Below are 15,644 nucleotides of genomic sequence, written 5' to 3'. Positions count from 1 at the left end.
AATAGCAATGAAAAAGAAGATATTGAGTGCCAGTTCCCAGCACATAAATTAAAGTTCTGTGCCTCTAATTAGGTCATGTTTCCCCCCCTAAAAAGAATTGTGTTTAATATTGCAATAAATTTTAATTATTTTCTTGTAAGTAATAGGCTAGAGATGTTGCGGGACGCCTACTTGAGGATTAGTGATACAAATTGCAAAACTCAAATTACTTGCAAGGACATTTGCTTTAGAAACACTATTCCTGGTTTTACTCAAAGTGCAAATGCTTCAAACGCTGACTTTAAACGTAAAGAAAATTCTCCTTTCTTTCCCTTGCATTTGGAGAAGACGAGAAGGTGAAAAGAGCACGGACAATTTTAATTTACATAGTTGATAGCATCATACCACGGTGTTGTGCACGCTTCTAAAAGATTCTGTACCCTTTTTTTGAAACACTGTTACATAATACATGTTCAAGACCTTTGATTTCCCAATCTGTCCCTAAACATTTTTCTAAGTGTACAGAAACTGACTGTCCTATGTTCTAACTGGAGACTGTCTTTAATGTTTTTTCTTCCCGCCTCTACTTCTTTTTTTTAAACCGTAACAATTGCTTTTTTGTACCAGCAAGGTCTTATGCCCACCAAAGCTTTTTCTAAAACAACAAACTCTGAGTAAATGAGGTGATGGCAGACCATTTTTTCAAATCTGAGAACTTTCCCTTTGTTTCTACATCTGTAAGCCACCTCCTATTCTTCACCCTCTCTGCTGTACTTTCTTGCTTCTGAAACAAGGCAGGATGTGTCCCTACCATCTTTGTAACCAGGCCCAAGGAATGATCCATTTCTGTCCCCAGTACACAGCATGTGGAGGTGTCTCTGGACCAGTACCCTCACCCTGGAGCTTCACCTTGTTGATCCAGATGTCCACACTGTGTAAGCCATATGCAACACTGACAGCTCCTGTCTGTCATATCATTAGAATTACACGACATATCTACAGCAGCCTTGTCCCAACAGCTTGGCTCTTCCCCTGACCCTGCATGTCGTTCTTTGGGTCGCAAATACTTTGGAATACTATGATTCTAAAAATGGGCATCTCTTCATAAAGTGGTGAATAATAATAAGGTTACCTCATACCCTGTGATTTTTGCACGTTTTAAGCACTGACATCCAGAATATGTTGTATGTACAGAAGGAGGAGGGGAGGGAGGAGTGGAAGGAAGGAGCATAAGAGTCTGTAAGAGGACAAATTCTTCCAGAGATGTGTAGGAGAACAAGCCAGGCTGGCAGAGTAAGAGCTGTTTTGTCCATACTGTCTATTGTAATGGACTCTGGAACAGTCTAACTACTGAACTATTCCTGGATTTCAGTGCTGATTGTGGAGAAACTATTGATCCTGTTGAAAGATGATATCCTAGAAGTGATACAGCTTGTGTCCAAATGACAATTATAGTAACAGGACCTTGAGATGAAACAAGGAGCACCCTGGGTCTCCTGAATCCATTCAAATGGTTTTACTTTTTTACCAAGTAATGATCGATCAACTTCATTGCACATTGTGGCTGGTAAATTAGCCGGGTAAACTCTCTGACTGGTGGATGGCTGTACGTACAATGGTACACATACATATGTACAGTGACTGTAACTTATACTATTGGTTAAAAACTGACTGCATTCTTTTCACCTTCTGCTACTCCACTCACTCACTGCCATTTACTGAACATCTTAACTGCCAAACTAAATAGGCATAGCAGTATATCTTTAAGTTATTATAAATGATTAATCATATGCTGGGTGATCACGAGATGTGCTTAGTCAACTACCTCTCTCTCAAATAGAAGCAAAGTGAAAATCACACTTCAAATAGAATTCATACTTTTTCTCACTAGTTTGCAGTAAAAATTAAACCGGCTGCAAGATAAACTAAAGAGCTAACACAGCACGAAATCCAATCACATTTCTCCAGTAATGCTAACACCTACAGAAAAGTTTACAGGAACCACTATATCCTGTCATTAACAGCAATCCCTGTTTTTCCACAGTTATGAAGTTTAAATGGTGCTGGAAGATATTTGTGCCCTTGCTGAAAGACCTGGCTGACATTATTGTGTGGTTGCCATCATGTTGCCATCCAAGACAAACCTTGGTCAGCATAGGTGTGGGAATCCTGGAAATGGGCTTTCTCCAAGAACCACCTGTATGGAGGAAGACACAGAGATGGCAAACTAACATATCGGAGAAAAAACTCTAATATTTTGGATATGCAGTCTTTCTGATATTAGAAAACATTCCTTTCATTTCCCTTTATATTATATAAATACTTAGTGATGCCATGGGAATGCTGTTGTTGGGTTGTGCATAAACACAAAAAATATAAATATAGCTCCACTCTCTATCGTATCCTTTTGTTTATTTATTTATTATAATCTAAAAGGAAAGTAATAATGGAAAAAAAACTCCCACATATTCACTTCAATCAGTACACGTAAGTCCTGGAAGACTTTAAAATGTAAACTTAAGTATATTTTACAATGTCCATTCCAACATCACCATCTTTCTGATCCAAGAGGTAATTCTGGTTTTAAATAAGCATCCTTGGCTTGATAAACCAGTCTTTAGAGACAAGTCTCTTCATGCTCTTTTGCATTCAACAAAAATATGCAGAGAATCCACTGAAGTAAAAATCTATGTTCTTAAGGTAACTGCAAAATATTGGGCACCTCTGTAGCATTCAGAGCTAAGGGCCTTATCTTTCATTCATCAAAGTCAAAACCAAAATTTTCACAGACTTGACTAGAACCAGACTAGCAATAACTGATACGGATGTAGTAAGAAAAGGCAACATGGAAAGCAACAAAAATTGAGTCCACTTCCTGTCAATCTTACTGAATTAAAAAAGAATTAGAAGGGTATGTTTCCAACCAGTTCTGTCCAGATCTACTCACATAAATTACACTTCTTCTAGTATCAAGTTAGGATTATCATTTAACCAATGACTATTTCAGGGGTTTTGTCCTGAAGGAAATTCACTGCAACAAAAGTGAGTGTTCAAATAGTAGTTGTAAAAAGCCTTATCTCATCTTTCATGCTAAAATAGTGATCAGCAAAGATCCCTTCTAACTCTGTTCAACAGCTCAGAGGAAATGAGACTAAAACAAGTAAACCTAACTTCAGCCTCCTGTACGTATTTAGAAAGCCTAACAAGGACAACACCTCAGTTAATTGATCCTTGTGTTCCTCCATCCTTGCAAAGTGTCAGTGCAACCAGTAAAGAGTTCCATTGTTCTCAGGGAAATATCTGGAAAAGGTACCATCTATGCTTTAGAATACATAGCTTGTGCTTTTTAGGCAACTCTCCAGCAAAAATCAGTGACTGATGAAGCAGAATTCACAAAACCCTGAACTAAACTCGTCAATTTTCTTAGACAAAGAAAGTCTGCAATCAAGAACTATATTTCTTGATCTGATTGATGCTAAACCAGACTATAGGGAGAATGTGTAGTAAAAATAATTATAACTACTACAAGTATTTCTGTGTCTCAGTTCTGTGAAATTCAAACCCACAAATGCCTATTCATGTAGCTGCACTCACTGCTTAAGGTCAATAGCCAAAAATAAACATACAGAGAGAAACAGATAAACCTGGCTATCTGTGAAGAATCTAAGTTTCTAATATTCAGACTTGTCTGATGCTAAGTCATCATTCTGTCTTTCATGGACAGAGTTTCTGTCTCTCATCTTGATCATGCTGACAAGTGCCTCAGGGGTATCTGCTGCCACTTACTAACAGTCACTGTATAACCTACTACCAGTAATATGAGAAAGACCTGGTGGGAAATGTTATCTTCCCACCAGAAGTGCACTTGTCCTCTGTGTGTACACATTCCCTATTTAAGCCTTCATTTAACCACCAAAGCAAAAATACTTCTTGATTCCCACATAAAGTGCCCCAGGGAATTGTCACTGGAAGAGTACACTTTAGATCTGTCAGAGAGAGACATTTTATTACCTGAAGGATGCTATCTTAACCCAAGGTCTAAAATATAAATGAACTCCAATTCAGATGACTTGAGATCTAGCAGAAAGACAGAAGGGTGGAAAGCTTCCCAGGGATTCAACAGGGCAAAGGCTGATTTATTTAATACAGATAAATATGACAGAAAGATATTCCTATCCCAAGTTTTAATAAGTTTATGCTTGACAGGAGGAACTGAAGTCTTGAGCAGCAGCTAATACAAGATGTTAACTAATAGAGTTGGAAGAGGAAAAAAGCAGCTTCAAGCAGAAGAATTCAAGTTAAAGGCAGGAGATTTTGGACACTGAAAATTTCTTTGTTAAGGTATTATGGGCTATGTCCTTTTTCAATGACTTATCATCTGTACTGTAGGGTAAAATCTAAGGGATCTTCATAGACCCTCTAGTATTTAAGTAGAGCAGAGAATGCTTAGATATGAAAGGTCAAAGCTGCCTATGAAAAGATGAGTGAGAAAATAAACAGAGGATAAATCAAGAGATTATTTTAGAATTTGCCATCATGAAAACCCAGCCTTTTCTCAAGAGGCAGAGATGTTCTATTCTATATTGAAACAGGGATTTGAGCTTTGCTTTAAAAACACATTGTAAAGCCATTAGATGATTCCTCAGGAGTGTTGTTTTGAACGTTACTATTATTTCTTTGAGCAAAGCAATACTCTCTGTGTTTTTTAATGAGTTACCGATTTTTTCTCATGTTGAAAACTTCAGAAAAGTTTGGTTTCATTAGGAAGGAATTTGGGTTAAGTTGCCAGAGCAGGTAGATAAAACTCAGTGGAAGAAAAAGAGGTAGTTGGGACACAGGCTGTGGCTTAACCCTGCATTGAACTGCATTTGCATATGGCTTTGGGGAAGTTTCATAAAAAGTTTTTATAGCCAAGAGAGATTTGGGAGCATGACATTTTCCAGTTGCTGATTTTTCTGTGCTCAAGAAAGAAGACATTAGCTTGTTAAAGCTTATAAGTAAATACAACTTCCTCAACAACTTATTCTAATTGCCAGATTTTAAGTATTGAGCAGGTTCTTAGTAGGTATTCAAACTAAATTAGTTTTAAACTGCAGCAGAATATCAGAATCCTTTAATATCCAAAACTATATTGGAAATCTGCTTTCAAAAAGATCTAAATGCAAGACCACATCTTTCTTTCATCTTGTCAGCCTAGCATCAATCCCTTGGGTAAATCCAACAATTTCTAGAAAGTTTGCATTAATCTCATCATGACAAAACCAGAATTTAGTCCAAAAGTATATGAAGAAGTAAAGATAAATCTCTTGACTGTTTTCTGAGATTCTCTCCTATTATTAATCCTTATGCTGGGACATACACAATTGTGAAGATATTAATCAAAGTTTACTCTGCAGAGAAAAAGTCAATAAGATGTTTAACTCTTGGTTTATACACAAACTTTAAGTATTTCACATATGTAATTCTGCACAGTCAGTAGCTTATTTCTTCTAATTAAATCTTTATTTCAGCTCTCAGTGGGCCTGATTTTCCTCTTACTAACAGCAAGTTTATTAATATAACTCTCATCAATCAAATGGTGGTAGCATCTTAATGAGACTAACGTAAGAAAAAGCAAAATCAAAGGCATTGACTTTTTACAAGAGTTTTGCCAGTCTGTTCACAGCTAAGCAGTGCTTACTGGATGCTTAACAGAATGCTGGGCAGGGCAGGGATTTTTTTCCTGTTTAGAAACCTGTTTTGAAGGTACAATTGGCAAGATCACGAAAAAAAGAAAATATTTGCTCAGGAAGAATATCAGGCAGTTAGTCTAATTACAAGGGCTAATCATCTTTGTCCTTTTCATATGTAATACAAACTGAAAGTTCATGTGCATATTAATGTAAAGTATTCTGTTACACTCAGCATTTTGCTATGCAGCAGAGTGTACACCTTACTAACACAGTAAAACATTTATTACTGTTTTTTTACCAGCTCTTTATTGCCTCTGCCATTTACCACTCAGAAGCCCAGGACATGTCATGGGCTAGTCATTTGGTCACCATTAAACAAGTTACAGCCAGGTCAATTAAAACCTGAAATTCTGGTTTGCAAGGTCAACACAAAAGTCAGTTGCTTTTTACTTGTAACACAAAAATCATACATACTATATATTACAGTATTTATAACCAACCCTGACTCTTTTCAGCCCATATAAAATAAATACGAAATGTTCATAATATGGATAGATTTAATTACCAGATATGTAGAGTTGAGGTTGTGGTTTGAAAGTGACTGAAGGAGCAAAAGGAGCAGCAAGGCAAACAGTATCTAATATAACTAAAGAAGAAAATAAAATGTATTTTCCCAAAACCAGAAGTGATCTATAGAAAATTTTCTAGAAACTGCTGATGCTAATATCAACTACTTGTGGTTTTTCAAAAGGCAACAACAGAATGAGAGAGGTATCTAAGGCACAACAGACAGTAGGAATGTCTCATACAAAACATAACTTTGAACTCCACACGAGTGAAGAAGCTTCAGGTACACAAGACCATTTTAATAATTATAACAATATTATTTTTCTTTTACATATTCCAAGAATAAAGTAGTGGGATGACTTATCCTGTGAAAAAGATGAAGAAGACTGATCAAGAGACTGAGAGAATTTAATGAAGAATTGGATATAGTGAAATCTCCAGCAGGTAGGAGATGCAGTTAAACAAATGAAGGAACAGTTAAGTACCCTTTTGAAGACCAAAGGATAACACGAAATAAGATGTAAGACCTCTAGATGGGATCTGCTAACACAGTGAAAAAAATATCCCTGACAAAAACTGAGCAGACAGCAGGGAAGGATCTCTGGGATACAAAGAAAACTGCTAAGAACAGACTGCCTGATGGTAGCTCTCCATTTCCTGATTTTAAATGCAAGTCCATGTCTGCTTCACGATTCCAATGAATCACCTACTATTATCCAAATGTTTTCCCACAGCATGCTATGTAACCTCTCACGATTACTATATTTACACAAAAGTTAAACATTTTGCATTCCTGCTTTTTATTTGATCACTTTAGAGAATTGCATCCCTTAATTCACTGCACTTCTATGTATTATTATTTCACTTTACTTTTGCAAAGTGTCATCAAAGTATATAAAATTGCATCTGCCTTTCTCTCCTTGAACAAAATGCTCCCATGAATTAGGTGTGAAAGTCAACAAGAAAACCTTTTTCTCCTACTGTCTGATCTCTTCTAGCCATCAAGAAGCACTTCATAAAGCAGTAATTAAGTAAGGAGGTTAGCAGTGCCCAGTTACCAGTGAGAAGAGCAGGAATTCAACTGTATTCGAAAATTTGGGAGGCTAGATTCTCCTGTTTATCTGAAATCTGTGCCTGCTAAGTTGGAGCTCCCTGACTCAGTACATGCAACTTGAAGGTATTCAAGGGAAATTATGACAAATAAAACCAGACAAACCATAACTCGGTTCAGTACCTTAATGGCAGAGATGTGAAGGAACAAGACTCTGCCACCTGAACATCAGCTTAGAGCTCTCTTGTGTGAGTCCTACCAGTCACCGGCACTACACTGCTCGCCCCAGAATGAAGTACTGATGTCCCCATGTTAACTGGAAAACTGACATTAAAGCTGCTAATGTAAGCAAGTTTGTAAATTATGAGAAGCACATAGAATAAAGACTAAAAGACTTTAACTTGCTCCTGGAAAACCATGCTATTACAGGTGACAGGCAAAAATACAGCAAAGATATGAAACCCATACCAGATTTGCTAGTGGTTTTAGGTGGGTAGGCTGTGGTTTTTGTTAGTCTAATATTTTGTGATAACCAGGCTGCATTCCTCCCAGTAGAGTCTATTCATACCCTAGACATGCAGTTATTACATAGAAGGCTGCACAGGTGATTGTGTGAAATTCTCCTTTGTCAGCTGTTAAAAACAGCCAGTGAAAAAATTGTGCACCTTTTATCTATAGGACCACAGTGGTCAGAAATCTTTGTGCCAAAGGCAGACCATTTTGACTTCTAGAAAACAGGGCAGGTTTATACCATGACCTCTGTTAATTCCCTGCAGAAGAAGGGAAAAAGAAGTTTGCTGTGATATATACTGTACAACAGCAGCATTCCTTCTGCAGCCTTACCTGGCAGATGCCATATTTTGCTTTTCTATGTTCACACACACAGTTAATTTCACAGGCTCTGAAATGCCTGTTGCAACAAAATTAACAATGAAGGATTGAAATAAACCTAAGTTTTTGCAGGATAGCTAGGCAGATCTAAAAAATCCATACAAATAATTATGGTATGAATGAATTTGGTTTTTTTACGAGAGTTTCCTAATTATCAGGAAATATTAGGGGCAGCCTAATTATTAGACTACTCCTAGAAAGGGAGTACATCCCCCTTTTGAAACCAAGTATTTTTGTAGAGAAAATTGCAAGACGGAAGGAAGGAAGAAAAAAGAAGAAATGCTGCCTCATGGATAAGGGGTGATTTCTTGACACAATAAGATCATTTATATATATTTTTTTAATCTAACAACTGTTTCAACATTCTTGTACCTCTTACTCAATGAAACAGTAAAGGATTTAATATAGTTGCAATATAAACTTTAAATTTTGTAAAAAGTTGTTCCAATCTCTAGGTGCACGATGATTTTAAACAACATTAACCAAAATGATACCAAATTTAAAAAAACCCAAAACACACTTACCCGATGAGATGTCTATCCGGTTCTTCTTCACCTGGGTGACGTTGATATGGACGCTGACTTTGCCCTCATTTATGTCAATCTCAACATTCCCCAGGCCATCTGCAAATTTGCTGAAGAGAAGAAGTCCACTTGGGTTCCAGGTCCGGAAAAGGAAACTGACTGAAAACAGATCCTGGCTCGGACGACCAGGAACCTCAAGGTAACTGGTGGCATTGAAAAAGACAGGCACTGTATGTGGCTCCACACAAGAAAAACTTAAATTTCCCTAAGTAAAACACACACAAAAAAAAAAAAAAAAAAAAAAAAGAGAAAAAAAAAAAGAAAAGCAAAACCATAAGCAAAATGGTAAGATTCCACTAAATCCATAGCTACCTCTAGAAAAGTATTCTAGATTTCATTCAGCCTAAAGACTACTGTGATCAATGCATGATGCATCTAAAGATGTGCTATTAATGTTACCATTGTTGTTACTACTGTAATAGTTACTGATGGTTCTGTTTTTTTTTCTAGCAGTGTCCATTATATTTTGTACTGTACATACACAAAATAAAAGGCAGTCTGCCCTGAAGAGCTGTAGTCTAAGAAGCAGCTTAGATGAAAGCATTAATTTGTCTAGTTAAAAGGTAAATTTATCACAGATAAACTTGGGCTTGTCTGTGGTCCTCATAGAAACCTGTAAGAGAACAGTATGAAAAATGAGTGAAGGTTTCCAAATACCCTGATATCAATGAGTCAATCAATACAATTCATGATTCTCCAAAAGAAAGATGTATAATACCTGAAGAGTCATCCTCTCTGTTATGTTTTCTACTAAGTGATACCACAAATGCTGATACTTCAATTCATGAAGCAGAAGGATTTGGTGTAGCTGATTGTGAACAACACTTAATATTTTTGGATAGTAAATAATTTTCTCTGTAAAAGAAACTAGTTTCCACACTTTAAAATTTGATTCTTCAGGAAATTCACAAAAGATCCAGTCAACTTTATTGATCTACAAGGCTTTAAAGTGTATCTGTAAACAAGACTAGAATTAGGGACATGAATTTTTCACTCTGGTTCTCATGTCACTTCTTGGAACAAAAGACCAAATTGGTAGGATGCATTACCATTTTTTTTTCCTTAGAAATCATAGGTACTTTGTAGTAATCTATGTCCAGAATTAACTTATTACTGCATGAATGCAAATATAACAGGAAAATTCCTCTGCTGAAGAATTCCTATAATATGTGGCAAAGTGGATCATGTCCTGTGGTAAGGCTTTCTCATGCACTGTTACAGGTGGATATGTGGCACTTACAGTTCTACTTGGGAAGGAAGAAGTATATCTGATGCAGTATAGATATTATTACTATAATCAAGATAGCAATTCCTCTGATATTTATTTGTTCATTAAAAAATATTAAGGCTTGAACAATATTTTTGGAGGTACATAGATATTTAGAGACGTGGTCCATCTTAGCAGTGTTCAGAATCCATGTAGAAGTCAGTCATCATCTTTCTTGTATAATTATTTTTAAATTCCATATTACTGACTTACTAATTTAGGCTTTTATGTCACATTTCTGTATTTGTAATGTATAAATGCATCTGAAAGTTCATCTTGAGGGAAAGTAGAGAATTTGGAAGCAAGATAGGATATTTGTACTTGAAAATGTGTAGGAGGAAAGACCTAAGTAAATTTCTTTAAGACATAATTATATTCAATCAGAGATAATGGATTACATCAATAAGCAAGTTTTAGCACTCATTTGCCAATGTCCAAACCCATCACTTTTTAAAAGAATATGCCATCAGGAAACACCTTATCTGTATCATAGAGAGATACAACTGGTGTGGCAGACTCAGCTTCTTACATAGGATTTCCATGTAAAAACCCAAATGAATAAAAATAATATTTTCTTGACCCCTAGAATAAATACTTGGATTACTCTGCATAACAACTTCTTTTTCCTATAGAACATCAGAAATTTTACAGAGTCTACCTCTAAAGGCCAGTAGAATTAGCAGTAGCTAGACTATCAATTTGGCAGCTTCTGGGATCAATTATGGAACACTGATATTTTCAGTAATTTGGAACTAGAGAAGACATTTATTTAAATTGATCTCCTAGATTTGTTCCTAAACTGAAATAGAAATGGGTAACTCATTTGTTTGAGTAGTTTCAATCTGAACATTTCCAAGTTTGCTACAGAATACTTGTGCTTAAACCACAAATTTTACACACAGTAAAAAAAAAGGTGGGGAGTGTCTGAAATACCCTCTGTAACCCTTGGCTATCATTCTCAGTGTAATGGTCACCTTGTGCATAGAAACAACTTCTGGTACTTTGTTAAGGCAGTCCTGTGTAGACATGGAAGGCGACATCATTCTTTGAGAGATGTCATCTCACGGTTCAGTCACAGATACCAATTAAGCAGTGCTCAGAGAGCATGCCTTTTAAGAGTTCCTTTTGCTGCCTTGTTACCAAGAGGAACTAACAATTTCCTCATTACAAGAAGGCTTTTATATCCAATTGACACTCTTCTGTCATCCTGATGTTTTCGGTACTTGCATGTATAACACCTATTAATGTTAATGGCACTGAATGCATTCAAATCCTTTTTCACATCAGTGAATGCATTTCCCATGAATAGCCTAGCAGCATTAAAAATTTCTTGAGAAAGTAACACGTAGTTCTAATTTCTCTGCTAGTTAGCATTTTCCCTACTGAGCTATTCAGATTAATATGAACTGGATTTTTGATCCCCTCTATGACTGTAGTTCACAAGATGAGTCCTCTTTTAAGTACAGCCCATCTTATATAGATTGCTCACTAGTTCTAGGTCAAGAGATCGAGTTAATTTGCAGCTTGTCTCTACAATAGCCTCCTCATTTTTCAAAGAGAATGAGGTCTTTTTCTGTAGATTCAGAGTGACATGCTGAATAGTTTTCTGTGCAATGACATCTGGAAGTCAAATATATACTGTGCATTTATATTGAAAGTCTTGGTCTTATCAGAGAATTTTTCATACTACATTGATAGGGAAAAGGTAAAAACAATTTAATTTGTGTAGCTTGAGCTGTGTATGGTGATCTTTCATCTATGTGGCAAACTAGATTCATGTTTACTTATAAATCAATTTTGCCTATCCACATTCAAACATTATCCCTTGTGTAAAATACTACTGTAAATAGTTTTCCCAATTAAAAGACCTACTGGCTGAATAGGAAGCCCCCAGAAGACAAGTAATGATTTTATTAAGACTACACTACCTGTTAAACAAGAGTGGATCATACAGTACAGCCAGTGCACTGCACGCTAATGCCACCTCAAATATCACGAAAGAATTAAAAAAAAAATTCCCCTTTACTCTCTGAATCTAAACCAAATATGTTACTAAAGTCAGGTTTGGACTTTATTTAAATTTAGAATACTTTTAATTTGTCTTTTGATCCTTACTCTTCAATAAAGCAAAAGGATGACTGGTGGTGCTTTTTTGTTCATAACATGTATGCATATGAGACATAATTTTTTTAAATTTAATTTTGTTCAGAGACAAATAAAGATCATCTCCATCTTATCATCTCTGATTTCCTGGGCCTCCTCACTGTGCATAATTAATTTGTCAAGTCCCTTTCACTGCGTGACTTGTGAAATTCATCTTCATCTAGGAATATAATTTTCTTTTGTTTCATAGCACTTAAAATCCTTCTCTACTCTGAATTTATGCTTCCTTTGTGATATTTCTCAAAACCACACTGATTACTTTGCTTGTATTCAGCCTCATCATATTGTGTGTGTTATGCCTTTTAAGATAATACACTATTTGGGGCAAGGTGTGTTTCATGTTATGGGTTTGTACAGAATCTCCTACAATGGAGCTTTGGACACGTGTTGGACTGCTTGAGTGACATCATCATAAACATGCTTAACAACAACAATAGCTTCAAACAAGTCTATTTCTATTGCTAAATCATGCTAAAAACTAGGTGAAAAAATGGTTTTGTAAAAAACATAAAAATCCATGTTGATTTAGTTAGAGTAAAATTGATTATACTTATGAAGAGCTGAAGCAAGTATTCCTACTGAAAACAAAGGTCACTTCTATTTTTATAGTCATTCTCAGAATTGGAAATCAACGGAATCATCAAATTAAACTGGCACATTATCACCTCTTGATGTGGCACTAATACTGCCAGAGCTTCTTATGAGGATTTTACTTTCATGTTACGGGCAACAGAATTTTAAAAGCAAAGAAAGAAAGAAAGAAAGAAAGAAATACAATCAGAAATATGATTTTTCAGAGACTTTAGATGTCTGCTAGCTATGCCACACTTTTGAGAGGCTAGGACTTTAGAGGATAGGATTTGCACTATAGGAACTTCTTAAGCAACACTTCTGTTCGGAAAGAGACTTTAAGAATATGTCCTACTAACTTGCAGTGGACTTGATTGTGCAAAATGGAAAGATTGCTCCTGTACAAAGATTCTTTTTTAAATCAGGTATCAATCTTTCAAAATCATAGTTATATTACAGCTGAAAATGCCCGGCAGGAAGGAAATCACATGTAATTTTGAAAAAAAAACCCTAAAAAAATCAAAGTTTCATGAGTTCATGAGATCGGGTTGAAAAAATTTTAAAAGTGGGATCTTACTGCATGGAATATATATCGTATTCTTTCCCTTTGACAATACTGTAGAAATTAATGTATAGAAAAGGTTATAGATGTCAGGCTGCATTACTGAATTTGTATGGGAAAACATCACATACTCAAGACTATCACTTGGATTTCCTTGACGATTTAGCCATAATGTTCATAGTTACATGAAGTTTCAGTTTTACTGTCCAAGGATAATCAATACTTTGCGTGACATCATCACTGCATATGTACAGCCCTACAATTTGTTACATAAAGGAAAATGAAATAGTGTAAACCTATGTATTGTTAGCAGGAATTTTTGAAGTCTGTAAGCTTATGCAGAAGAAAGGCTTAAAAAGTTATTTGAACAATCTCAAAGTTATGGCAATAATACATTTATTTTTTACCCACATTGCCTTTACATGCCAGCAAGCATTTTCAGGAACACTTAGAGCTTTAAAAACACAGGAATTAAAGCATATTCTTTCTTAATCACCCTGCCCATAAAGCCACAAGTCTGAACATGAAAGCAACTATGAACACTTAAGCCACAGCAAAAATAGAATAAAATGCTAATAAGCTCTGTAATGTTAATAAGCAAATAATGATTTTTGAGTATAATGTCTTGAGGTTTTTCAGACGTATCAAAAAAGACTGTAGAAGTATTCTCATCCAAAGCCTTTTGCACACCAGCAATCCAACTAGCTCAGCAGGGATGGAATATTATCAGGATTTGAAAGCCAAAAGAAAGCTGCAATTCATTTAATAATAAATCTTGTCTGCACTGGTTTTGGACTACTATAATTTGAGAAGAAAGGGAAAAGGCAATTAATGGCTCAGTTGATTTTTTTAAAAAAGAAAAAAAAGCTATCTGACTGACACTAAAGGTTAATTTTTGAAAGGTGAAACAAGACCCCCAAAATAAAATGCTCATACATGTGGTAAAATTTGTTTTGTGTTTTATATTATTCCAGTATATCACAAGAATATCAGCAACACACCCTCAAAAACCTTCTAGTCTTTAGAAAGAGAAGCAGAAGTGTAGATGACCCTGAAATTATGCTCTTACCACATTTGAAGGTTCCAATTTCTTCCTCTTGGCAAGGTCAGTGATATTATTGCCATTGTAGTTGATGCTCTCCATACAGCCTTTGAAATTCTTCCTACTGTTAGAACTTGGTTTGCCAGAAAAAGGCATACCTCCAAAGGTTATCTTCAAATGAAACAGAAAATGGTAAATAGTTACTGGAAGGCAAAGACTTTTAAACAATTTTGCTGTAGATATATCTGCTTTCTTTGAACACTCAACCACGGCAAAGAGAGATGGCTACACTGTTTACAGGAAAACGATATATCAAAATAAATACTGCAAAAGCAGAAAAAGAAGTAATGAATTTCAAATATTTATGGTAGCCAAACCCAAGTATTATTCCAATTGTCTAAATAGTGAACAGACATGCCTAACAGTTATTTGTACATGAACTGCTCCTCTGATTGCTACCAGAAAATAAGCATTTCAAACAAAGAAATTGGAATAAATTTCCATCACAGTATTTTTCTAAACAAAAGTAGACATGAAATTAGCCAGATAATCTGATTCAAATCATTCACTCAGCTCTAACCGTGTGCCAGAGCTCAGACTACCACAGCAGTGGTGCCCTCCAATATGGCATGTTATTCTCCCTTAATGTTTATATATCTATTTAATCCAGAAGAATTTACATAGTTAAAGACGCAATCCCCTCTTAAACAGAAGGACTTTATACTACCATGCTTTTGTCATGTAGTTGCAGTTAATGAGGAGTTATCCCTTGATTTAGCTGGTCAAATAATCTCCTTAGAGAAGATGAAGACAACCACTGCAAAGACTCAGTCATCAAACTGAAGCAGGAATTGTTTTTGTCTTACAGCTAAATTTCATTACCCTGGTTAATTGATTCTGGGTTATGCATAATCTATAGTGCTAAAAAACTTAGAAAACCAAATATTTACATTCTGAAAGTGTTAATCTCTCATGAAGTCTTTCTCTGTCACTCCATAGAGACTGTACAGATCTCTACCACACCATGGTCTTTATGGAAATGATTGGAAGTGAATAATGTTACATGTTTTCATTAATAATTTGCAGCCCAAATGCCGAGAATAAGGGGCTCATGAGATTAGTCGCTGCAATCTATGTTAGGTAATTATATCCATTAGACGATGGCATAAATAGTAATGACACCTTGCTTTTCTGCCTCGCAAATGCTCAGAAAAATATCAATTTGTAGTCTGCTGCTGAGATTTGGCAGAATTAAGCTTTTAAACATTATTAATTGTTAATTCCATTTGTTATTAC

At 35.7% G+C, this 15,644-nt stretch overlaps 1 protein-coding gene across 1 annotated transcript in view; it reads right to left on the bottom strand.

The window, feature by feature from the left end:
* The window catches only part of CNTNAP2 (contactin associated protein 2), a 1,047,411-nt gene that overhangs the window by 512,070 nt on the left and 519,697 nt on the right, over positions 1-15,644 (bottom strand). The window contains exons 7-8 of the mRNA XM_048297819.1: positions 14,376-14,519; positions 8,685-8,949 (exon numbers count right to left, since the gene is read on the bottom strand). Coding sequence (XP_048153776.1) covers positions 8,685-8,949; positions 14,376-14,519 — 409 coding nt within the window. The remainder of the gene's footprint in view (positions 1-8,684; positions 8,950-14,375; positions 14,520-15,644) is intronic.

Source organism: Corvus hawaiiensis, chromosome 1 (genome assembly GCF_020740725.1).
Source record: "Corvus hawaiiensis isolate bCorHaw1 chromosome 1, bCorHaw1.pri.cur, whole genome shotgun sequence".
Classification (NCBI taxonomy): domain Eukaryota; kingdom Metazoa; phylum Chordata; class Aves; order Passeriformes; family Corvidae; genus Corvus; species Corvus hawaiiensis.
This window is presented reverse-complemented; position numbering and strand designations above follow the sequence as displayed.